This window comes from Peromyscus leucopus, chromosome 4 (assembly GCF_004664715.2).
Source record: "Peromyscus leucopus breed LL Stock chromosome 4, UCI_PerLeu_2.1, whole genome shotgun sequence".
Classification (NCBI taxonomy): domain Eukaryota; kingdom Metazoa; phylum Chordata; class Mammalia; order Rodentia; family Cricetidae; genus Peromyscus; species Peromyscus leucopus.
The window spans coordinates 35,881,887-35,907,534 of record NC_051066.1 but is presented as its reverse complement, the minus strand read 5'-3'; the positions used below and the strand labels follow the sequence as shown (position 1 = coordinate 35,907,534).

The 25,648-nt window shown below is 44.1% G+C and overlaps 1 protein-coding gene across 4 annotated transcripts in view; it reads left to right on the top strand.

Annotated features, from left to right (window-relative positions):
- The window catches only part of Ccdc148 (coiled-coil domain containing 148), a 273,207-nt gene that overhangs the window by 240,417 nt on the left and 7,142 nt on the right, over positions 1-25,648 (top strand). For all 4 annotated transcript variants that reach the window (XM_037204800.1, XM_037204799.1, XM_037204798.1 and 1 more), the window contains one exon: positions 25,309-25,426. In XM_037204800.1, coding sequence (XP_037060695.1) covers positions 25,309-25,426 — 118 coding nt within the window. The remainder of the gene's footprint in view (positions 1-25,308; positions 25,427-25,648) is intronic.

The following is a 25,648-nucleotide window of genomic DNA, read 5'->3' as shown; positions in this document are numbered from 1 at the left end:
GAAGTAGATTCAAGTGGGATTAGACACACTGACAGATGGGTGAGTTGTCAGGGGAAGCAATTTATGTGAGGCTATGGATTGTTAGTCAGCCTAAGGAACTCAGGAACATCACTAGAACAAAATTTTATCATGAATCTCAAGTATTCTATCCTTATCCTGTGGTAATACAAACTCACTGCTTTGGGTAGCCTGAATAAAGACGATCTTCAGTTGAATTTGGAACTTTGACTCCAGGGCTGTAGAGTCTGCTCAGTCGGTAAAGTGCCTGTCACACACGTGCAGGGCCCTGTGAGCTAAGAGCCTTAGCACCCACACAAAAAGCCAGGTGCCATGGCACATAAAATCCCAGAGCTGGAGAGAGAGATGGGAGGATCCATGATAGCTGAATCCATGAGTTCCGAGTTCAGTTCGAGACCATGACTAGGAAATCAGGTGGAGAATGAGGGAGACGCCCAGTGTTGACCTCTGATCTACAAATGCAAAAGCACATATATGCATGCACACCCACATGCACACTCACATGCACACCCACATGCACAAACACACACTCAAAATAATATGCATGCATGTATACCAACAAAGAAAGAAAGAAAGAAATACAGTCTTTAGTCTATATCTATTCGTAGAGCAAATTCAGCTACCCTATATTTTACTGACTATGTGGGGGTTAATTTTTAGTAATAAGACTCTCTACCTTCAAATTAAGATTCTGGACACCACTGATTAAGATAGTTGATTTAAAATGTAAGAGAAAAAAATCTGAAGACAATTTTCTTTTACTAAATTCCTCTAACGTTCTTTTGATGAAATGCTGTAAGTTGAATCCTTTTCGGCTTACTCACGCTGGAAACAGAACAATGATTCCTCTGTAGAAAGTTCCCAATCGCTCTCTGGGATCTTGCAGTGTGCCATTAGCCTTATCATTGCTATGTAAGGAGTCCTACTTTCTTCAGATTTCCTGAGTCAGTTTTCTGCTCTTGTAATCATGTCTGCTGACCTCCTCGGGAATTCCTTCTTCAGAACTCAAGTATTGATTCCAAGACACACAATGGTCTTCCTCTCTCAAGTTTTAGTGGATGCTAAGCTGGACTTACAGTTATTTTAAGTTAGTCAACCGAAAGTAACAATGCAGCTACTGTGTAGAACACAGAGGTGCACACAGGTGCAAACACACGTGCAGATGCACACCCAGCAGGCACACAGGTACAAATTCATGCAGATGCACACCCAGCAGGCACACAGGTGCAAACTCATGAAGATGCACACCCAGCAGGCACACAGGTGCAAACTCATGAAGATGCACACCCAGCAGGCACACAAGTTCGAACACACGTGCAGATGCACACGTATCTAAAATACAAAATTTCTGTAAGAGAATGAAAACGTATTTTCCTTTATTTCTACTTTGTGTGCATGGATGTTTTTGCCTGTGTGTACGTCTGTGCACCTCAGGCATACAATGCCCGTGGAGTCCATAATAAGGTGTTGAACCTCCTGGAGGTACAGACAGTTGTAAGTTTCCATGTGGGTGCTGAGAATCAAACCCTAGTCCTCTGGAAGAACGGCCAGTGTTCATAACTACTGAGCATATGTAAAAGGGGGGGGGGAAGATGTAAAAGCCCCTGTAAACGTTTTTAGCCTCAGCTTCAAGAGGAAGTCCACTAAGTGAGTCGGTGTGAGCTGTATGTAGGTCACTGTTGTGGATATAGGTCACATTTCCACAGGCCTTGGCTTGAGGCGTGTTGGACTACATAGAAGGAGAGCAGGTTGTGAGAAGTGGAAGAGTTTGAAGCAAGACTGGGAAATTTAACCCCTAACTATAGCATCCTTTTGTGGCTTTCCGGCTCCGTGCTAAGTCGGTTCATAGGCAACAGTGTACTGGTATATATTTACCAACCGGTCAGGCCTAGGAGTGAAGTCAGGCCTAATTGGTAGTTTGTACCAATTTCAGCAGTGCAGACACCTCTGCCATAGCCTATTTTAAATGGCTAACTGGATGTCACTGAACAGTTTGTAAGAGGTGGGCAATTGTATACTATTTCATTTCATTTTTACCATACTGCTTTAATAATAAGCATCATTAACCTCAGAGATGGATAATGTGAAAATTAATAAAATAATCAGGAAGTGATGGGTTTTGAGTTTTTGATACCTTTTTAAAAATAGTCTATTTCATTGTAAATTTATATAAATTTAATGTGCAATAATGGGCGTGTTTAAGAACTGGCTTGCATTTGTCCTAACATTTAAGGGGTGGTGCCCTCTAGCTGATCTGGGGCTCTTACAAACGTCTGTGTCCCTAGGCTCCCTAGCAAAAGGAAGCAGTAACTGAGTTCCCGAGGAAAGCCTGGTGAGCTCCTGCGCATCGCCACTGAAGGGCGGGCGAGCGTCAGGACCCGATGTGCCCTTACCGGCCGTGCTGTCTCCCCAGTGCACTCCCCCAGATGCCGAAGTCGGGTTGCTGTGCTCAGCAGAGAGTTTACACTTGTCCTAGCTTGTGGGGCCACTTTGCAGAAAACTGGGTGACAGCTGGTGCACTTTGAGGTCTTGAGTAGTGAACTGAAGAGGCTGGGAATGGAGGCGATGCCTCTACCGTGGCCACTGCCTAGCGCAGATAGCTTTGGAAGCCAAGTAAGTCCCGAGATGTGCTGAACATGACCTTTAAAAAGTGATTTACTGGGTAATCTACGACCAAAAGAAGAGGCTCCGAGCTGGGGATGAGAGGCGCTTCTCAAGGAGGCAGCACATATTTTTGACAAGAGTTTTACAATCTCTAGGAAAAGCTTGGCAATAGACACCATCCTCAATTTTAAGAGACAGGCAGAAGCTCTCAGGAAGCAATAACGGGTAGGAAGGACAGAACTACTTGGTGTTTATATCAGCTACTTTTCTTGTCACTGTCACCAAATGCTTTGCAGCCTAAGGAGTGGAGAATTTGGTTTGTTTTGCTTTGAGAGAATGTAAGTCCATCATGTTGAGGAGGGCACAGTGGGACCAGATGTCCATGGTGGGACCATATCTCCACGGTGGGACCATATCTCCATGGTGGTAGGAGTGTGAGGTCCTTGCTCATCTCTCAACAGATATGGAGCAGAGAAAGAAGGCCAGCTTTCTCTTTTTTTCCCCTTTTTATTTCAGTTAGGGACCCCTGCCTAAACAATGGTGCCACCCACATTCAGGCCAGATCTTAACCAATCAGTCAATCCTCTTTGGACACACCCAAAGGTATACTTCACTCAATGATCTAGGCATTTCTTAATCCAGGCAGGTTGACAATGAGATTTAACCATCACACTAGTAAATCAATGTTAAATGATGGTGAGTCTCCAGAGCTGTAACTGGAAGGCTGATAGATATAGCACAGGAATTAGGGCTGTAGCTTCCTATGAAATTATCAAATGTGGGAAGCACCTCTGAAGACAATCAGTCAATGAATATTTTAGAAAGTAGAAAATAACAAAGGTTATAGTAGACCGTGTCTTAGAACACTTGGAGAATATGACATCATAAAGCTGTACCTCAAATTTGGAGAATAAGTCAGTAAATATCAATCAATTGTAAATAGTGACAATGAACAAAGAACAGATCATTCTTCCTATGGGTACATAAAGAACATGGTAGAAGGAGGATTTCACACATGCCCAGGACCAGCAATATAATGGATCCCAGTCAAAACAAATTGAAACCTTAGTACACACAGGCCTATCAATGTGAGCTTGGGAGGCCCCAGCAGCTTTGGGGACATATCCAACTATCTTGAGTGTATTCCAGGAACTGAAACAGAGGGGATGACATGGGGTGTGTATTAGTTACTTTCCTATTGCTGTGACACAACACCCTGACCAAGGTGTTTGGGCTTACAGTTCCAGAAGGTTAGTGTCCATCATCATTATCATCATCATCATCATCATCATCATCATCATCAAGGCAGGGAGTGTGGCAGCAGACAGGCACGGAGGCTGGAGCAGAAGCTGAGAGCTTACATCTTGAACTGAAACCAGGAAGCAGAGAGAGCAAACTAGAAATGGTACGAGTCTATAAACCTTACTTCCTGCCTCCAGTGACACAGTTTCTCCAACAAAGCCACACCTCCTAAGCCTCCCCAAACAGTGCCACCAACTGGGGGCCAACCATTCAAATGCTGCAGACTATGGGGGACATGTCATTCAAACTCCCACAGGATGCTAGAAGAAGAAGAGCTTTCAGTCAGAAGAGGTCAAACACCTGGGGTCACTATCAAACAGGCTCTGGATCAGGCATCCTAGAGCATTACTGGCACAGGGAAACCCAGCAAGGAATAGTGCAGTATCCAAGGCACTAGTCATTAGAATAATTTCTAACTCTATGGTGCCAAGTTCCCCTGCATTTCTTATACAACAAGCTACAATCCCAGGAAGGCAAAAAATTCCACACTACAGCACATGGCCTGGCCCTCCCCACAGAGAGCCGAGGGTAGACCCAAGGGACTGTGTTTTACAAATAGATTTTAGTGAGGTTGGCTTACCGCCCACTTTCTGAGACGTACAATATAATAAAGCCCAGGCCCCTGCTGATGAGCCAGGTCTGGAAACGCTTGTGTTGAACAGGCACCATTGTGGCAGTCCCACCTGGCGAGCAAGCGCTGACCCCTGTGAGGAGCAAACTCCCGGCCTGCCTGCGACAATTAACTTGTGGCAGTTGCCTGGAAACGTCTCTTCCTTTTCCTCGGTTCTGGTAACTTTGATTTTTAATTCTGCTATGTTCCCTTATGCTTAGCACTATATGTATCATTCCAAATATTTTTTGGAAATAAATAAAAAAAAAATAACTGAATCTTTTTCACATCTAGTCTAAAGAGAAAGCAAATGGCAGTGCTGAAGTATTAGTTGAGTGGTAAATTATTTTTATAGCATACATACATACATATATATATGAGAATATCTTTGAAATTAAGTTTTTAACACACATAGGCAATTTAAGACACATGCTACTTCTTATATACTCAATAAGCATGTGCATTTGAAGCATTCCTATAAACACTCAACTGTTTGCATTTATAATGTGCTTTATTAACTGAAGAGGAAGCAGTCTTAAGTTTCCATCAAATGTGCAGAGAATGCTTCTCTTTGCTAAGCCTTTGTGGCTCTTTAATCTTACGGCATTTTCAAATCCCACAAACAGGAAGGGTTACCCTCACCGGGCGAATGTGTGTGGGCTTGAAAGCTGTAAATGTTTTAAAAGACCTAGGCTCTTTGAGGCTTGTTTTCCACTCACACTCAGAGGTTTTGGTTAATCAAAGCATACTCCACAAAGCCTCCCTTCCTAGGACGTCCACAAGTGACCTCACGCTGGAGCAGGCTCAGATAGGGTTTCCTCCAATCGTGGTGGTGAATGGTCTATTTTCGGAAAGGCTTGTTTCTGTCCCCTTTGATGCTACTTTGGCGTATGCTTGTTCTAAAGCACGGAGCTGGAGCTGTCTACACAGGATGTTTCTGTCTAAAGAGCATACCCAAGGAGGAAATATGGTCTGTGTCTGGCTAAAGTGATAAAAATTTTCTAAGCCCAGGATCTCAGCAGAGGAGAGATTTGCTGATGACAGTCTTCAGGCAACCAGGGATATGGTCTCAGAAAGGTGTATATCCAAAAGGAGACCTTCAGGAACATTCCTGTTGGAAATCACAGGGTACATTCTTTGTTTTCTTGAGATGACTGGTCACATTGTATTCACAGTCAGGAATCAAGCAGACAGTAGAGAGAAAGGTAGCTAGGCTCTCAAACCTCAAGACCCCCCTTCCCAGAATCCATTCAGCAAAGCTTCCTATCTAAAGGTTCCACAGCCTTTCCAAACAGTACTTTTAGCTGGGGACTAAATGTTCAAACACGTGAGCCTATGGGAGGGCATGTCACACCCAGACCACAGCACACAGAGTTTGCCAGATATGAACGTGGTCTCTGAAAAAGGACAATTAATATTATAATGCAGAGCTGGCAAAATGGCTCAGTGGCTGATGATGCAGCCCGAGTTCAATCTGTGGAACCCACATAAAGGTAGAAGGGGCAAACCAATGTCACAGAGTTGTTCTCTGAATCCCTGCATGTGCACCGTGGCATGGGCACCCACACACAGAAAGATTATACTTTGGAGTCTGTTGAGAGCTCATTACCCTTCACACCTACGACAAGGCTGGCTTCACCTCCAAGAATTAGAATCATGGCCTTTACCTTTGCTCAGTCCCAGGCAATGGGACCAATTGCCCAGCAGCTTAGGTGAGAGCAAACCCCGCCCCCTTTCAGGAGTAGCACTGATACCCCCTTTTCAGCTTAACCAGTAGACCTCACTGTTTACAGGGGTCATATTTAAGCTCCATGGCGGGCCAGGTCAGTGTTCTCTGGTCCTGATCACTGCAGTCTTTGGAAAGGGAGATGACGTCTTCTCTAAGAAGCCGTTCAAGTTGTCACTGAGCTCTGTGAAGAATGTGGACAAGGAGGCACAGCCTATTTCTTGTTGCCTTTTGTCAGCTATATCAAAATAGATCAATGTTTGGCTATTCATTAAAATAAAATTTTGTTAGCTTTCACTGTCTTGTTTATGCCAGCAACTTGCATGAGAATACCTTCTCTACGTGTTTTCCAGGTCCCCCTTTCCATATTTACTCCCCTCTTAGGGGTTTGATTAAAATTCTGACATAGCATTACATTTTACAGGTTGTGTATTATTGGAAGCCAGTTTTATTATATTCCCCTGGTCTATGATGCTTCTCCAGAAGCTCCTCCATTTCCTTTGAGAGCTATCCCAAGAGATGCCCTGTGGAAGACGAGTGAGGACATATCCCACTTCATATAGGAAAGGAAATCACAGGATTTCTGCAGCCTTATTTCTGCTCACTCCCAATCATGCTCAATGCTAGGGTTACCTTGGCAGGAAGCCAGGGCCACTGCTTTTGTCTTTTGCTAAAGAAAAAAAAATGACCATTTATCCCAAGGCTTAGTCTGGAAGGCTGGGTCTTCAGGCAGAGAGAAGCCTGTGGAGGGAGGCACAGTGAGGACAGAGCCACTGAAGAAGCTGGCTGACGTTCTAGCGGCAGCAGGAGTACGTCAGCTTTGAAGGCGATAAGCGAAAAGTGCCCTAGGAAAGCCATAACCAATATTAGTGTATTTCATTGTTTTCTAAAAGTGTGTTTCAAATGGCTAAACAAAAAGGTTTGTGTGTGTGTGTGTGTGTGTGTGTATGGAGACTCGAGGACAACCTCAGATGTTATTTCTCAAGTGCAACCGCAAGTGTGTGTGTGCATGATTTATATGTATATGTGTGTGTGTGTGTGTGTGTGTGTGTGATGTTGTTAGGTTTCTTCTTCTATTTCGCCCTTTATTTTTTGGAGACAATGTCTCTCACTAAATCTAGAGGTCACCAAGATTGACCACCAAGGATCCTCCAGTGCCTCCCCGACACATCGCAGCACTAGGACAGTAGGGCTCTAAGTGCATGCCACCATGCCCAGCTTTTTTTGCATGAGTCCAAAGAAATGTAAACCTAGGCCCCTGTGTTTGCAAGGCAAGCACTTTACCAAGTGAGCTGTTGTCCCAGGCCTCACCAAAGAGTTCTGACGAAGCAAACACTTTATATTATTCTTACAGTGGAAAGAAGAAAGGTTACTTTAAAAAAGAAAAAGAAAAAAAAAAAAGGAGGAAAAGCAGCAACCTTCCCCAAGGTGTTTATGAAAGAAAATTTTTATGCATTTGTGTTTAGTTGTTGTTTGGGTCTGGTTTGGTTTTTTCGCCTCAAATGTTAAAGCTGTTTGTTGAGCCTCTTTGCCGATCATTTCCTAGGCTGAAAGAAAATCAACGTTGACTGCATTGCCGTGGGCAGCTGAATCACTATAAAAAAATCTCTGGTCCTTTTGATGTTTGCCATCTGAGAAACGTGGGAAGGAAGAAAGAGAAGGGGAGGGGGTTTAAAGCAGTGTTGAGAAGCCAGCCTTTAGGACTCTTGTTTACTTAAATCATTCGCTGGAGGGTAAGGGTTGGGCTGCTTTTGTTGTCTCGGGACTGCATCTCCCAACATGCCGGTGAAGTCTGGACTCCAAGCTCCAGCTCCAGCTCCAGCCTCATGGTGCAGTGTCTACCTTAGAAACGCAGGGAGCAGCTACAGCCTGTTATCACAAGGAGTAAAAGGAGATAAGACTCAGCCAGGGACTGGAATTTGATAGCATGGTAGCATATTTTATTAGCATGGTTTGTGTAAGTTCTGTGCTTACAAAACACATCTTCTGGATCTTTTGTCATCAAAAAATGTTACGTCTCTTCTGGGGCTTCTTCTAAAGCAGTGGTTCTCAACCTTCCTAATGCTGCGACCGTTTAATAGAGTTCCTCCTGTTGTGGTGACCTCTGACCATAAAATTATTTCATTGCTACTTCCTAACTGTAATTTTGCTACCGATATGAATCGTAGTGTAAATATCTGATACGCAGGATAGCTGATATGGTTGTGACCCGCAGGTTGAGAACCACTGCTCTAAAGCATTTTCCAATGAAACTAACTGCTCATTTTTATACTTTTCTTTTTTTGCCTTTAAAAACATTGTTGTTGTTGTTTTCTGTACAAGTGAAAGTGGAAGAACTTAGAGAAAAGCGTCTATTTTTTAAGCAAGCCTGCATCATGAATTCCCTCCTCCTCCTCCTCCTCCTCCTCCTCCTCCTCCTCCTCCTCCTCCTCCTCCTTCTTATTTTTTTGGTTTTTCGAGATAGGGTTTCTCTGCGTAGTTTTGGTGCCTGTCCTGGATTTTGCTCTGTAGACCAGGTTAGCCTCGAACTCAGACATCCACCTGGTTCTGCCTTCCAAGAGTGCTGGGATTAAAGGCATGTGCCACCACTGCTTGACATGATTTTCCTTCTTATACATCCATTAAAATGGCCATTTGTCATCTTAAAGATTTTTAAAAACTCAATTGCCTATTAATCATGAAGCTAAACCAAGTCAAGTCTGCCATCAACCCATTCATGAGTTTGAGACCCACTGTGCAAATTTTCTCATGGTTCCAGGAAGTGCTACCTCCTGTGTGTCCTTCTCAAAATCCAGTGTTAGGCTCCACCATTGCCCACTTGGTGGGTATTTCCTTCCCCTGGCTCTGGTGCAGCTGTGTGTTTGTGTATGGCTATGACCAAATGCCCAGCAGGAGGAAACTTGAGAAGGATTTACTTGGTTTACTATACCAGGCTTTTTTTTTGGGGGGGGGGCACCAACCAGCTCCCAACTCATGACACAGAGATTTGTTATTAGTTTTGAATGCTCAGCTTAGCTTAGGCATGTCTTTTGGCTAGATCTTTTAATTAAATTAACCTGTTTCTATTCTTCTACATTTTGCCTCGGGGCATTGTTGCCTTTCTTCTGTATATCTGACTTTCACTACTTCTCTATGTCTGTCTGTCTGTCTGTCTGGTGGCTGCCTGGCTTCTTGTCCTGGGCATGTCCCTCTTTGTCTCTTCCTTCTCTCATTCTTCCTTTTCTTCTTTTTGAGTCTAGATTTCTTCTCCTTTTTATTCTTTCTGCCTGCTAGCCCCACCTATCCTTTCTCTACTTAGCTATTGGCCGTTCAGCTCTTCATCAGACCAATCAGACAGGCAAGGTGAAATAGAAGCAGCAATCCTTTACATAATTAAACACACACCCTTACACCATTAAACAAATGCAGCATAAACAAAAGCAACACACCTTTACACAGTTCAGGTAATATTCTGCAGCAAAAACAAATGTAACACATCTTTGCCCAGTTAAAATAACATTCTGCAGCAGTTTACAGCTCAAGAGGCTTCTGTTCATCAGGGCAGGAAAGGCAATATTGGTACTATTTGACTCCTGGCTGCAGCAGCAGGAGAGTGAGGCTGCTTGTTCACATCTGAGTGGATCAGGAAGCAGAAAGAAGGAAATGCCTGCCCTTAGTTCATTTCCTGTTTGTCCTAGTTTATTCAGTTAGGAACTCCAGCCCCTGGGATTATATCACCCCTATTTTAGAAGGATTTTACCTTTTCAGTTAATCCTCTCTGGAAACATACTCACAGATATACCCAAAGGCATGCCCAGTGCTGTAGGCATTTCATAATTCAGTTGAGTTGGTGCTAAAAAAAATTTAACCATCACTTCAGGGTTTTTTAATTTGCTTTGCAGAAATAGGATTGTTGCACATATTTGTGTTGTACATAGTGCTTTCATATGCAAGTGTTCAGTAAATGAATTTGTATCAGCAATAAGGCTCACAGGGACTTGCCTGAGTGGGCTTTTAGCTTTCAGTTTATGACAAAGGAAAAACAGTGTGTCAACTGATGGCTGCAATGCTCCCCCCACTCCCAGTCTTAGTGAGTCTGTCAAGTTTGGCTTTTAACTTTCCTGATTGTTCAAAGAAATCAGATATGAGGTTTGTTCTCCTTCAATTCCCCTTCTCGCCCAACTCCTCAAATGATTAAATATCTTACAGAACCATACTTACTTTATAGGTATAAATGGGATGTATATGTTTAACATATCAATAATTTTGTCAATTCCTGTTTCCTGGGGTAGTTGGTAGGATGTTTTGCATTGATGTTTCACTTCATTCACCATTTATTCTGCCTTTCATTCAGTGATGTTTCTCTTCATTCTGTCATTCATTCAGTGGTGTTTCTCTTTTATGTTTTATATACTTTGTTAGTTGTCGGAGGTACCAAGGAATTTCAGGCATAGTCACTGTGTGAAGGAAATACAATATAGTAGTGAAGAAAGGCACCCAAAACCACAGTGCGTGCCAGTAAGGGGATATGTGAAAACTCCTGCTGCCTCATTAAAGGCAAGTAACACTCCCCAAACTGGAGTCTACTGAAAATTTTTCTGTTATCAAATAAGTTTGGACAATAAGCACATTAAGCTTAAGCCTTCCTCTCGAAGGTTCCTTATATACGCCCCCAAAGTACTGTAAATAATATGCACAACTCTTCTCTGAAGACACCTTTTTACTTCGTTTTAGGTTTTCCCAAACTTATTTGCACACATATATTACGGTCCACATGCTAATATTCAATGGGATATTTACATTCCATGAGTTTGGAAAATGAACCAGTAGGTACCACATCCTTGCATAGCTTGGATCTGGAAACCCTGACTCGGGCCAATGAGGAGATGAAGAAATGACAGACATATAGCTACAGAAAAGGGGATCAGGTGGTCTGGACTCTCTGATGGAGAAACCACAGCATGCTGGAAACCCAGCATGTTTATTATACACAGTTACATGGAGGGGCGGAGTTGTTGTGTACAGCTCAACAAGGAGATGGCATTACTAACGGAAATAAACAAGAATCAGGGTTATTCTATATGACTGAACTAGGAGGCAGGTTTAGCTGATCTCAGTAGAAGCAATCTCTGCAGGGGAAGAGTTTTCAGGCCATAAACATCCAGGGATAAAGCTAGGGCAGAAATTTTGTGCACACACTCAACATGGGCAGACAGACCAGAAAAAAAGCTTTGGCATCACCTCTCTCAGATTCACTGGAGAAAGCCTTTGTCGTGCCTATGGGACTGAGACATTGGGGTCCTTGACATGGCCATGCCTGTGTAAAACAATACACATTCACTCAGGACTTAACTTACTCCCTAAAAGTTACCACCGAGTGCAGCTGGTTGTATGCTGTTCTACTATAGAGATTAAAAGATACATGTTCTCTTTTTTTCACAGATTGTGAGAGTCCAGCTCCCACCTTTTGAAGGGTTCTTAGGAGAAAGAGAGAGGAATATGAAAATATTAGATTGAAAGAAAGACCTAGCCAATGAGAAGAAAGACAAAAACACAGGATAGTTTTGGGAGGGCCTGGATCAATACCCAGAAGCCTTGAAGGTTTATTCAAAAGGCTTTTTATAACATGCCAAGGGGAGAGGCAAAAGACCTCCCTTTTGCAAGATCAAAGCACACTCTACAGCCAAGTGTAGACATTTCTAAACAACTGGGAAACACACCCATGAATAAATCATCTCCTTATGCAGTCCTGCTGGGTAAAGCAAGCCCAGATTCTCAGACCTTGAGTAAGTTCTCACTAGATATTCTCTGTGGGCTCCCTCAGGTTCCCTTTCTTAATAATAATATAAATGGCCCCTCAAACTCCTCAGGTGGGCTGTGTCTTAGGTTGCTTTCATCACTAAACAGCCTTACCCATCATCGAGATACACTTTCTGCCAAGTTTACTCTCTCTTAGGTTGACAGCTAGCAAGAAGGACTTACCTGTCTCTGACTACCAGGCTCTGGCAGGGGAGGGGAAAAGAGCTTGACTCTATGAAGCTCTGAAGCCATTTTTCCACTAAGAGCTTGCAAATAGCTGGATTGATCATAGCAATACTCCTACTCCTTATGGCTGCTATGCCTCCTAGTAAAGTAGTAGATGATGATAAATATGGAATCGCCTTTTTGAATGGGTCTAAGATGTCTATAGTGGTCTTAGCTACACCAAGCCCTTTTTTAAACCAATAAATTCTTGATGCAACCACATCAAATAAATCAATAAACTTCTGATACAACTGCATCAAATCTAAGAACTCCTTAGCATCATCATACCATGGTTCATCAATATCAACAGGTTAACATAATTTTAGCATGAATATTATTATACATAATTACAATTCTCACAAACTTACATCCAAAAGCAAACTCTCAATAGAACTATTTACATTTTACAAACTTTAGCAAACATCCAAAAGCAATTTCTTAATAGAACTATTTATATTTTTGCTAACAAAACATAGGATACATTAACACAAGTTAAAATTAAACTACTGTAGTGACAAGAAAATGTTTTTCTTTTCAAAAAAATTAAAATTAAAGAGACTGAGGTATATTAACTCCCCTTTTCTTTATAATTTTTTTTGGGGGGGGGTTTTTTCGAGACAGGGTTTCTCTGTGTAGCTTTGCGCCTTTCCTGGAACTCACTTGGTAGCCCAGGCTGGCCTCGAACTCACAGAGATCTGCCTGCCTCTGCCTCCCGAGTGCTGGGATTAAAGGCATGCGCCACCACCGCCCGGCTTTCTTTATAATTTTTAAAGCTGCATCTTGAGCCTGGGTAGAAAAAAACCTAAACTTCTCCATTTCTATACAAACAGTTCATGAGTCACCACAGTTAATAAAACACATATGCATACACAAAACAATATCACAATTGATAGAGTCTATATGTGTAAATAAAGTCAAAATTGTACCATTGAAATTGAATCACTCCAGTCCATCCCATTTTTTAAGTCTGAAATTTTCAAAAAGAAAGTTCTGGTACCAATCTTAATGTTTCACTGAGAGCATTCTGATACTAGTCTTAAAGTTCCAAATACGAAGAAACCCACAACCAAATTTGTGTTGCAGTTCCTCTGAATGTAACAAGCCAGCTCAAAGTAAAAGTACAGTCCCTACACTTTTACTCTCAGCTACAGCTGTGCTCTGCAGTCTGTAGCCTTCCTAGGCAATCTGCTCCAGGGTGAAAGCTGTTAGCTGGCCAGTGCAGAGTCCTCTCAAAAGAGACCTTCTTACAGCCAGCAAACAGAGACTACATGGCTTTAGCTGCTAGCTCCTCCGTTCAGGTTTTTACAATACCAGTCCTCAGGCCCAAGGGCTCTCAACCATCTCCCCCCACATGGGCTCAAGGGAGTAACCCAGCCACTATGAGCTGTGGCTTCCTCAGGTCCCATTACCTGCTCTGCCGGTGGCCTTGCATGCAGCACTCAGAGTCCAGGAAACCTCTGTGAGCAGCTCTGCTTGCAGAGCTGATTGCTGCACTCAGGGCAGTTCCACCTCACTCTGCTGCTGAGATCTCAGGCTGGCCTGTTTTTCAGTGTGTCTCAACCATTCAGCTTGGAGTGCTGCTGCTGCACCCTGCTGCTAGGGACTCAAATCCTGTACATTTCATTACAGGGAGGATTTCAAAACCTCTGCTACTCTTTCCATGCCAAGGCTCATCCCACCTCAGGTGTCCTATCAGCCAGCAGCTTCCCTTGGGTCCTGAACCATCTCTGCCACAGTTCTGCCCTTGGGGATGCTGCCTGGACTCTGCAGGGATCCCTGCTCACCTCTGGTCATGGTAATCAGGCCTACCTCAGTGTCCTCGAAATGCACACATGCAGACTCAGAGTCTTCCTTCCCTCTACCCTCTTCTTCCTTTCCAGCATCTGGCTGTGCATTGATAAAGGTTTCCTCCATGTGGATGGAATGGGCATTAGGAAGAAGAGGAGGCCTGGTTACAAGCAGTTCCAGGTTCAGATCTTTCTAGCATAGTGATCTCAGAGGGGAAAGATTTTCTTTTCCGGTATCCACAATATAAATAGCAAAGATTCTGATTGTCTCAGCTGAAGTCACATGCTTACTTAGAGCCAACCACAGTGGTTATCTCCATAATATATTATTACTATTATTAACCATATCTGATCACAGGTAAATCCTTATTCTCAGGAAGGGGAGATATTCTCTGAATTAGTCCCTCAAAAGATATACATGGGATAAAAAGATGCAATTCAGCAAGGGAGGATTGATAGTAGTTGGTTAGTATGTTGGTTATTTTTCTGTTGCTGTGATAAGACACTCTAACCAAGGCAACTTATAGAAGAGTTTCTTTGGGGATTACAGCTGCAGAGAGTTAGAGGCCGTGGTGGTAAAGTAGAAGTAGTATGTGGTGGTATTGTGTTCCCCGAAATATTGTGCATGCTAATTAACTTTTCTGGGGTCAGAGAACAGAACAGCCACTAAATATAGAGGCTAGAAAATGGTGGCACACACGCCTTTAATCCTATCACTTGGAAGGCAGAGATCCATCCAGATATCTGTGAGTTTAAAGCCACACTGGAAACAGCCAGGCATGATGACTCATGCCTTTAATCCCAGGAAGTGAGCCTTTAATCCCAGGAAGTGATGGCAGGAAGCAGAAAGGTATATAAGGCATGAGGACCAGGAACTTAGAGGCTGGTTAAGTTTTTAGGCTTTTTAGCAGCAGTTTAGCTGAGATTCATTCTGGATGAGGACTCAGAGGCTTCCAGTCTGAGGAAATAGGATCAGCTGAGGAATTGGCAAGGTGAGGTGGCTGTGGCCTTTTCTGCTTCTCTGATCTTCCAGCATTCACCTCAATACCTGGCTCCTGGGTTTGATTTTATTAATAAGAACTTTTAAGATTCCTGCTGCAGCAGTAGGTGACAGGCAGCTGAAGTAGCATCTGAGAGCTCACATCTTGAACCATGACCAGGAGGTAGAAAACACACTGAGAATGGCACAAGTGTTTTAAAACCATGAAGCCCATCTCCAGTACTTACCTCCTCCAACAAAGTCACACCTCCTAATCCTTCCCAAACAGTTCTACTGACTGCGGACCATGTCCTTAAACATATGAGCCTAGGTGGGACATTTTCATTCAAACCATCACAATGACCAACACATCTTAAGGAATAAGTAGTTTATTTTGCCTTTTGGCTCCAGAGGAAGAAGAGTCCATCAACAATGGTGGGAAAGCATGGCAGCAAGCTGCAGTCATGGCAGTGAGAATGAGGGAAGCTAGCTCAAAGGTCACATCTTCATCTGGAAGCACAAAACAAAGGAAACAAATTGGAAATAGACCTAGGCTTAAGATCTCAAAGACTCCCCTCCCCCAGCCAGTGGCGATTTTTTTCCAGTAAGACTGTTCCTTCTAAACCTCTCCAAATAGCTCTACCAACTGGGCCCCACACATTCAAATATCCGAGCCTCTGGGAGACAATTCTCAACCTCCACAGTAAATGTAAGAGAGATTCAAAACAACAGATGTCTACCACAGCGCCGTTTAATTATTAACTTCTAGATTTGGCCATAATAGGCAGTTGGCTCTGGTTTTCAATTTCTGTTAGAAGGAGAGGACTAAAAAGTCAACTATTTTAATATTTAAGTCATTATTTTTAGAAGACATCTCTAACTTATAAGGTAGTTTCTAGTTAATGAATCTAAACAGGAAGCCACCTCAGTCATTTCCTTAAGCATATAAGACTTTCTTAGCCCCAAGACGTCATATTGCTCAAAGTAATACATTCTGTGAGTGATTTTCTTAGGTTTTTAAGTAGCTAAAATGACTCTACTATGAATATTTTAGGTTGAAAGTTTTGACATTCAAGTTATAAGGTATTCTTAGCACTGCAAATTTAACTGTCTGTCCTTAGCTCTAGTGATCCCCAGATAATTGATTGTACAGAATCTTGGCTCTATCCAAGCTGCATGGGGCTCACCTCTCAGGGGCTGTCAAGAGGCCTTTGGGTTTCTGTTTAGACTTGTCCTGAGTTGGTTCCTAGGTTTATACAAGGTGATGTCAGTGGGTTATGCCAACTCTGCTCACTGCCCGGAAGTCAGTAGCTCTGCATTTAGCCCTCAGTGTAGCACAGTTGTTCTTGGGGGATTTGTCTGAGAGTAATCCTGAACTTACAGGAAGAAAGGAAAAAAGATCAAAGGATTTGCAGCTTTGAAGGAGAGGAAAGTTTAAGGCTTTCGGTGAGCTAGCTACATTTGGAGTCCAGTTTCTGAGTTTTTGTTTATTTGTCTGTTTTTGTTTTTGTTTTTTTTTTTTAATTGAGAAAATAAGAATTCATGCTGGAGCCTTGGGTGGACAGATGCAAAGGAGCCAGTGATAGAGTTTTGGGGGAGCAGCCAAAATGAGAGGACACATTCTAGGAGAGAGGTGGCCATCAGTATGGACATTGCAAATAGGTCTCAAAGGAAGAAGCTCTGAAAGAGACCCCTGAGTCAACAACTGGGAGTCTGTGGTAACATTGACGAGAGCCGTTTCCAGAAAGTGGAGTGAGCAGAGGCCAGACTGCAGCCAGCATGGACCAAATGAAGAAAGAACGAAAGAACGGCACATAGAACAGCCTCTTCAGCTACAAAACAGTTCTGTAGAAAGAATAAAGAGAGGAAGGTGGCGTCAGACAAGGGAGTCGGAGCCGATAGATACATTTCTCACCCCACCTGAAGAACTTGTGTGTGAGGGAGAAGACCGTGAACTGAGTGGTTAGAGGTGGAGACTGAAACTAAAGCGAGGAAGAAGTCCATTTCTGGAGCATGATCCTGGGGACAACAGCTAAGCTTCTGGTAACGAGAGCCTGGGCTCATGGAGGAGATGGGGGAAGATGAACCTTGGCAAAGTCATCAGGACAGGGCATGAGAAAGGAATGCCAAAGGCCTTTCCAGTGAAGCAGGGGCTGAGGTTTTCTCTGCTCTGGAGGGGAATTACTTACACATGAACTAAGAAAGGTGAATGCCAAAACAGATGGAGTAAACAGAATGTTCATGGAATGTGTTGAATATCCTGTAAAGCTCTCAATCAATATATAATACATGCAGCAAAGAATTGGGGCTGGGAATTGGCGGGGTAGATATCCAAAGAAAAGAAAGCAAGCTAATCGATGGATGTTGGTGACCCTGGGGCTTTGGTTCCAAAGCCAGGAAGACAACGCAATAAAACCTGGGAGAAAAAGCAGAGAGAGAATTAAATTACTGTGAACTTTAGGAGAGAGAGGCTTAGCCTTGTGTCTGGTACACAGGACCCAATGAACAACGTTGAGAAATGCAAAATTTGCTGAGCTAAAGCTACAGGTAGGGTAAGACCATTTAAAAGCAAGTGGGAAGCTGCTAGCTGGTCCACACAAATGAACCCCCAGGGCTTTCTGCAGCCTTTCTCAGCAGGTAACAGTGAGCTGAAAAGTTGGTGTCATCAACAGCGTCTCCCATGGCAACAGTCCTAACTGATGTTGAGCTCCAAGTTGGTCCAAGGAAGTAGGTTGTGGAGGAAGTTGGGCCATTGGGAAAGAAAAGGTTGTTGGTTACAGTTTCAAAGAACTGTTCTTCAGTGGTGGATGTGAGCTGGATATCCAGTATGTGAGCCCAAGGACCATGGCAGAGAGGGGGCCATGTAACTGTAAAGTCGGTGGGGAAATCTCTGAGATTGTCATTGGGGATCAAAGCAATCAGTTCCCCTAGGTAGCCTCCATTTCAGGGGCTGCCACAAAGGAAGTATTGTCATCTGGAAGTACTGGTTTTCAACTGAGGATAATTGTAGGTAGGGGCAATTAAGAGTGGGGTCATGGAATGTGCTCCAGCGGAGGATATTTTATTGTCAAGTGTGTTAAGATTTCTGGTACATGATTACTAGGGAAAAATCTTCTTTTTGTCAGTTTTATTATTATTTTAAAATCTCTGCAGATACCACAGTTTATATTCCCTACTCCCACTCATAATATTATTGGCAAGGAGTTGTGTAGGAAAAACTTCGAGGATATGTAAAGATCTCAAATGGATTACAGAAAGTCACATAGAAACAGTTAGAAATGGTTTTAGAGATGGGTAACTAAACAGTGGCAGAATTGGCCTGTTGGACTCACATGGGGAAAGGCCAATGTGTCATTTACAACACCCTTCCTGGGTCCCTCTGGTCACACCTTGTCCTCCTTGCTCTCAATCCTGCATTCCCAGGTCAAGTCCGTATTTCATCTCAAGGTGATTTGGGCATCTGGCTTAGAACTGACGATAACCAACAGGAAATGGACCTCACTTTCATTTGTGGGTTTTGCTGCTGGTGATAAAATACCTGTCTTTTTGTGGTTCAAATGACTGTTCTCAGGGAAGGGAAGGCAGCTCCTGCCTCCTCTTTCAGGTGGAGATGCTTTGACTTCCTTCCTTCTGCCTTGAGTTCACTGAACAGATTCTAACACGAGCCTGAGGTTTTCAGCTGTCATGGAGATATGTTTTGTTCATCTGAGGGGAAAACAAGCTTTGTAACAACCACTGTTAAGACTGCCCATCAACAACACCGACCCAAGCCTCAGAAGGCTGTGGTCACCCAGGGAGCCTGCCATCCTTATGTTTTGGGGACACAGGCAGGTAGGAGAGGGCAGGGCTGAATGCCAACAGCACCATCAGACATTTCCAGTTTGGATTAAACCCGAAGTATGTAACTGTGATGTATAGCACACAGACAGAAATAAGCCCTGCCTAGGTAGTAATTTGTACCTGGTTTTGTCTTGATAACAATAGTCAGGTAAAGTCCCTTTAATGTATATATTTATCTATGTTGTAGTTCTCAGAATGTGGTCCCCAGGCCAGCAGTATCAGTATCATTCAGAAACATACTGAAAATGCTGATTTCAATGGCAGGCTCTACTCACTATCCTTGAGTCAGAGGCCCAGGGGCAACCTCCAGGTGATTACTCTAGGCTCAGGCTGAGCTGCCTGCCATTGTCCTCAGCCTGGGCTCTTGTTCATTAGCACCGCTGGGAGAAGGTCTAACCAAGTAATAGTGTTCGGGCCTCACCGGCAGGATTTGATGGAATTGGTAGTGCCCTGGCATCCATTTATGATGAGTTGCAGTGGTTCTAATTATGGTCACAGCTATGAACCATTGTCCCATAGTGATTCAAGAAATGGCTCTCCAACCCAGGATGTGATGATCCAAAACCAACTTATTGAGAACAACGTGGCCCTTGCCAGAGTGCCGACTTAGTCATCTATATACAAAGCAAACCACAAATCATGTGAAACATCACGGCGTGGGAACATTTCTTTTCCTTTTCTCCACTGCTGTATCCTGAACACCTGAAGCAGTGTTTGGCACTGAGGAGGTGGGAAGATGGCAGTGTTGATGAATTGCATTGATACTGAGCCAGGGGTTGGGTTCCAGGAGTCTCACAAGGGAACAAGCTGGAAGAACGGCCTCTGTTTGGGGCGGGCCTGGTTCGTCTGTTCCTGGTTACAGAAGTGCTCTGAGTCCTCTTTGTTCCTGCCTCATGCACATCTGTACCAGGATGTCACCACCTTGAGTCAGGACTCCCATAACTACTGGGGGGGTCCGTCTCTGCTGACACTCTTCCCGGAGATGAGTGGACCCGATTTCCCCTCCTGTGGGGCTGGAGGAGTGAAGCCTGGTGCTGCCATCCAGAGCTTCAGTGCTTGCCCTGGACAGACTCCTATTTGGAAGGGTTCCTGACTCACCTCTGTTTTTATTTACACACCATTCCCTGGGTACCCTCCAGCTAACGGGGGTTCTCCTCCATTTGGTGGGAAGAATAATCTTTCGAGTGAGGTATAGTTGATTTCCCAACAGGTAAACACCCATTCCCCAAGACGCTGCTGCTGCTGCAGTACCTTTGGTGGGGCGGCCTCGGCAGGCACCTGTCTGACACTACCATGTTGAATGCTCATGTTCATGGCTTCAGCTCTGTGAAGGAAGTTTGTTTAAAAACAGTTTACTTCAGCAGAACAAATCATTTACCCGGCACTCTGGAGCGGGAAAGTTGTGTTGGTTACTGTACCCTAACTAAATCTCCACCCCTCTGCTCTATTTTATCTACTGCTTATGTTGTCCTATGAGATTGTTTTGTTTCTTTTTTTTAAGATTAATTTATTTGTTACATATACAATGTTCTGTCCGCATATATTTCTGCACGCCAGAATAGGGCACCAGATCTCATTATAGATGGATGTGAGCCACCATGTGGTTGCTGGGAATTGAACTCAGGACCTCTGGAAGAGCTGCCAGGGCTCTGAACCTCTGAGTCATCTCGCCAGCCCCTGTTCTTGTTTCGTAATTGAAGTGCTTGCCGCTGTGCGCCCTTCTTGGCAAGCCTTACCCCCTTGTCTGCCATAGGTGTTTAGAGTGCAGTTACCCCCTGATTCCAGACAGGAGGAAGTCCTAGATTTTCACATAGAAGCTTGCCTCAGTCTTCCTGAGGGCTCACTGACACCAGGTGTTGCTGTGCTTTGAGATCCACTCACTTCTTAGAGTGCAGTGCCTAGGCAAGTCTCCTCAATGACACACGGATTCTCTCCTTCTACAGGAAAGCTTACCATCCCTCCAACCTCTCAAGGGCCTGGAAGCTCACAGTCCTTCTCAGATTATTGTTAATGCTCGGCCTGACTCGGCTGCAGCTGTTGCTTGTGAACAATACGACGCTTCTCCTCCCCCAAGAGAAGCTGTGAATGCCTCTTTTGCGGCACTTTCCACCTTTGTGGACTCAGGGAGCGTAAAATAGAGTGAGAAATGAATGCAAGGCTCCTGTTTGGGGATTCAGTGCACAGCTTCAAACTATTGAGTTTAGCCATTTCCTGACATTGACTTTCATAGCAACAGTTTAATTTGGAGAAAATCTGCTACCTCAAATGACTAAAAGTATTTATGTGGAAAATTTTCCAAATGATTGGCTTTACTGTGTTGCCATTTTCTTTCCCCATGAATATGTGAGTGTTTGGCTTTCTCCCAAGAGTTCTTTTCTGCATCACTTCTCTTCAGGAAATAGACAGCTTTCTCTCCAGAGCAGAAGTAGCGCCAGGAGTCTTTGACTTTTAAGCAAAGTATTGTTTGAATTGGAGCTATAGCATCTGTGAAAATTTAGACTCACTGTGTTGCCCATGCCCTTGAATTTTCTCAGGTTAAGGTCACCTGAATAACCTTGAGTATATTTCCTGTGGGCTGGGCCTCGGTGGCCAGCTCCTGCTTTCTGTGGCCCCGCCCCGTGTCTGGCTCTCAACTGCATCAGTCTTACTAAAAGGCTTTCTCCACTGTGCCTCCTTCTTTCCTTCCCTGCTAAGTCTTCAGCCACCTCACCACTGTCCACTCTTGCCAACATCACCAGTGACTCCCCATAATCCAATGCAATAACAGCTTTGAATTATAATCAATCTTTCTGTAGCATTTGCCATTTTAGATCTCATTTTCCTTGCCTTCTTGGGACTGTTTATTCTTATTTCCTTAAATAGTTTCCTCTTTCTTTTTCCCTTTCTTAAGTGTTGTTTCCTTGGAAATCAGTCCTAATCTATTTCTTTCTTTCTTTCTTTTTAAATTCTTTCTATGTACTCCAGAGGCAGAGCCAGGCGGATCTCTGTGAGTTCGAGGCCAGCCTGGGTTACAGAGTGAGTTCCAGGAAAGGCTACAAAGCTAAAAAGAGAAACCCTGTCTCAAAAAAAATTTTTTCTAACTTTATTTATTTACATATATATATTTTAATGTATGATTGTTCTGCAGGTATACCTGCATGCCAGAAGATGGTATCAGATCCCATTATAGATGGTGTGAGCCACCATGTGGTTGCTGGGGATTAGACTCAGGACCTCTGGAAGAGCAGCCAGTGCTCTTAAATTCGAGGCCATCTCTCCAGCCCCTACACTTATCCCAGAGGGCGGCCATCTTCCCTGTGACTCTAGTTCCAATCTGCTACTGATAGAGTTTCCCCATCCTTCTGTAGCCCTGGTCCGAGAACCAGTTCTGTGCTAGATCTGAACCTTGATCCCTGTTTCTCATTTAAGCTTCCAGTCTCAGGGCAAGACACTCTTATTTATTGTGACACTGTAATTTCTTCCTTTCTTTGCCCTTTCAAAACAATACTTTCTCTTCTATTTTATTTCTTCCAGGTCTCAAATCCGTGTCTTCTCTGACCTTCTGCCGCATCTCGTTTTCCTCTCATAGGATGAGAAACTACCAGCTCTGAGCTAGCTTGCTCTGCTTGGCCCCTCTGTCATCTGTCTTGCATGACAAGGGTTCTGCTTGGCCCAGTTCTCTGAGCAAGGTCTCTCCTGCCGCCTGCCCACAAAGCCCCACAGTGTGGCTGTGTCACCCCGTCAGCCCGAGTTCGTGTCATCCCTCACCCTGCTGTGTTTGTATTTTGTCTCACTGGATCTCTCTTCAGTTCCTCAGACCCACCATGGTTTCTCATCTCTGGACTTCCACATGGTAACTTCCTTCTTTAGAGTCCACTCTTTCTGTTTTCTCCCCCTTGGCTGGAAGGGATTCCTCTTTTGAGTCTCAGGTTCAGAATACTTCTCAGACATGCTCCCAAGTCTGGCAAAGATATCTCCCCCAATGGCTTTCTGCCTCACTGTCCCCTCAAAGCAGCCCCTTCCCAGCCCCATCTCACAGTGGCCCGTCTTGAAACTTCTGTCGGAGTGATGGCTGTGTGGAGACAGGAGCGTATCTCCATGTTGACTTGTCACTGTATATGCCTAATGCGATATTTGATTCATGGCTGGCAGTGAGCTCAATAAATATCTATCAAGTGAAAAATGAGCCTCGGAATGAACTGTAAGCCAGCCTTGTTCATGATACAGGCATAAATAAATGCCATGGTCTCATTTGCAGTTTCTTCCTCACTAGTCAAGCTCCCCTGGCAGGAACGACTATTCCTTTCCCCACAAAGCAGACAAAAACTTTGTTGCAGACAAAGCAACCTATATATCCCACAGGAGGAGAAACTTTCCAAGGTTCTGAGAATTAGCATATGGTAATTGGCAAGTCCCAGGGTATCTTTTAATTGAACCTTCGCAGAAGTTCACTTAGCTCGCACTCAGCGCTTAAATTGAGTAGAACCTCATTAAGGAGGTTGTGTCGTGTCATGCCTTAGTGAAAATGGAGAGAATGGGAAATACAGCTTCCGACAAGGGGCGAGGGGAGAGAGGGGGCCTGCTGATCTGTGGCCCTTGAGTCCACAGGTTGGGTTGGTCCTGACTGCTGATGCAGAAGAGCGTGATAGTGTGGCCATGACCTTCAAAGGAGTCGAGGATTGCCTTCTCAGGCGTTGTTGAGACTTTTCTGGTTCACATGCTTCCCTTCTGTCCTCTCCCCGTGCTTCTCCCCTCTTGCCCTTTGTGAGCCAGCAGAATGTGAAGAGCATCTCTTCCAGGAGCGCATCTGAGGAGACGGTATGACGGCCAGCCTCAGGCCACCCCAGCTCCCCTGTACTTCTCTGCTACCATTTACTCACTCTGTCCCATGCTCTCGGTGATGGGGATAGGACAAGAAAGGTGCCCATTCTTTAGGGCCAACCTCACACTGTCCCGTCCTCTCCTCCTTACATGCCTTGCCTTTCCAAGTCCTCATCCTCAGGACCCAGCTCAAATGTTCCTCCTCCATGAAGCCTTTGTTACAATCTGAGCAGGACCTCAACAATCCAACAAGTGGCCATCTCACTTTTCTCCAACTCCAGGGGACCATATTTGTACCTCCCTGTAAACTCCATGTTTGGTTCTTAGGCCCGTCTTGTTTCTATGTTAACTTAGAAACATCTAAGGAAGACTTGTTCTCAGCATGCCCACACTGTCTTGCACAGGAGGTGTTTAGGGCAATCGGTGTAGGAGGAGAGATCCAGGGAGGAGGACAGCGCAGAGGTTAATTGCAGAGGGTGGGAGGGTGGAGGCTAAGCTTGGGTGCTGAGAACAGTCATCCTGGGTTATGTTTCTGCTCTGCTACTTAATGAGCATGAGACTTTGGACAAATTATACCATTTGTCTGAGCTTCCATTTCTGTATCTCTAAAAGACAAAATTATACATACAAAATTATACCCCTACGTGTGATTGTTGTGAAGCCTAAAAAGGAAATCATAAAGCACTTAGTACAAGACCTTTGCCTCGTGAGCACTCAGAGAACATCAGAACCTACGACGTGGAAGGTCTAGCGAAAATGCCACCGTAGAAAATACTGCTGTGTATAGTAAGGGCAAAGGGCATTTGTGACTAATGCGACAAAGCCAGTTAGATGTAAGCTGTCACTAGAAGAAGACCAGCATGGCTCAGGCCTCCTGAGAGCTCAGGTGCCTGCTCTGTGAAATGGTGAATCTCCTCTCTCTAAGTCAATAGAATCGCTTTGACAAGAAGACAGCAATAATCGAGGCCACTCCAATACAGGCAGCAGAGAGGACTAGGTGAGCTCCTGGCGCTGGGCTATGTTTTCACGGCTGATGATGATCTGAAAGGAGATGGAAGACGGATGCTGAAGGGGAAAAGCCATGTTTTTGCTGCCATCTACAGATGTCAGAGTGCAATTTTTCAAGTTTCTTCACATGTCCACAAGCCCGCTTCACTGAGCCACACTGCATATGAAGTGCAGTGTAATAATAACTTAGATAATTCAAGTACATTGTCACAGTAATTCTTTTGCCCTGCTTTCTATAAGTATGCTCATTTAGTCAGGGATACAACCCATAACTCAAGTTGGGTTCAAGCTTGTCATCAGAAGGCTGTGTCATACATAACTCAGGGTTGGGTGGTGGTTACTCAGGGCACTGGAGCTGTGGCTTTGGCAGCTAGCTGACAGGGTCAGAGTTTAAAATGGTTACAGCGAACACAGAGCTCAGCTGGATTTCACTCCAGGCTTCCCTGTATCTCTCTGGTTACTAGAATCACTGTGCATTGCCTCTTATTGTTTGGATATGGGAAATCAAAACAAGTGAAAACTGGTGGGAAGGATGTCCTCTCCGAGAGGTCTCTCGTCGATCTCTTATCTGTCTGTGCACTGGATGAGTTAATTATGGCACACCTGTCTGTCCCATGTCTCTTTTCCTAAGGGTTAAATACAGACAAGAATTGCTGGAGAAGCGTTTGATGGAGAGAAAAAACATGGCCCTTCAAGAAGTTCAGGAAGAAGAAGAGAGAGAGAGGCGGCTGGAAGCCCTTCGAAAACAGGTGTTTTCAATTTGGAAATTTTAATTTTTTTTAATGTTTCTAAGTGTGCTAATGATATTATTACTGGGACTTACTTCATGACATCTGCTATATAAAATGTAACTTTTCCAAACTGGGACATGGTTTTCATTCCCAGGAGCCAGTTAGGTTTATGTTGAACCAGATCCAGCTTCTTAATATATTTAAAGAGGTTTATCAGGAGCATTTAAAAAGCTCTCCCAA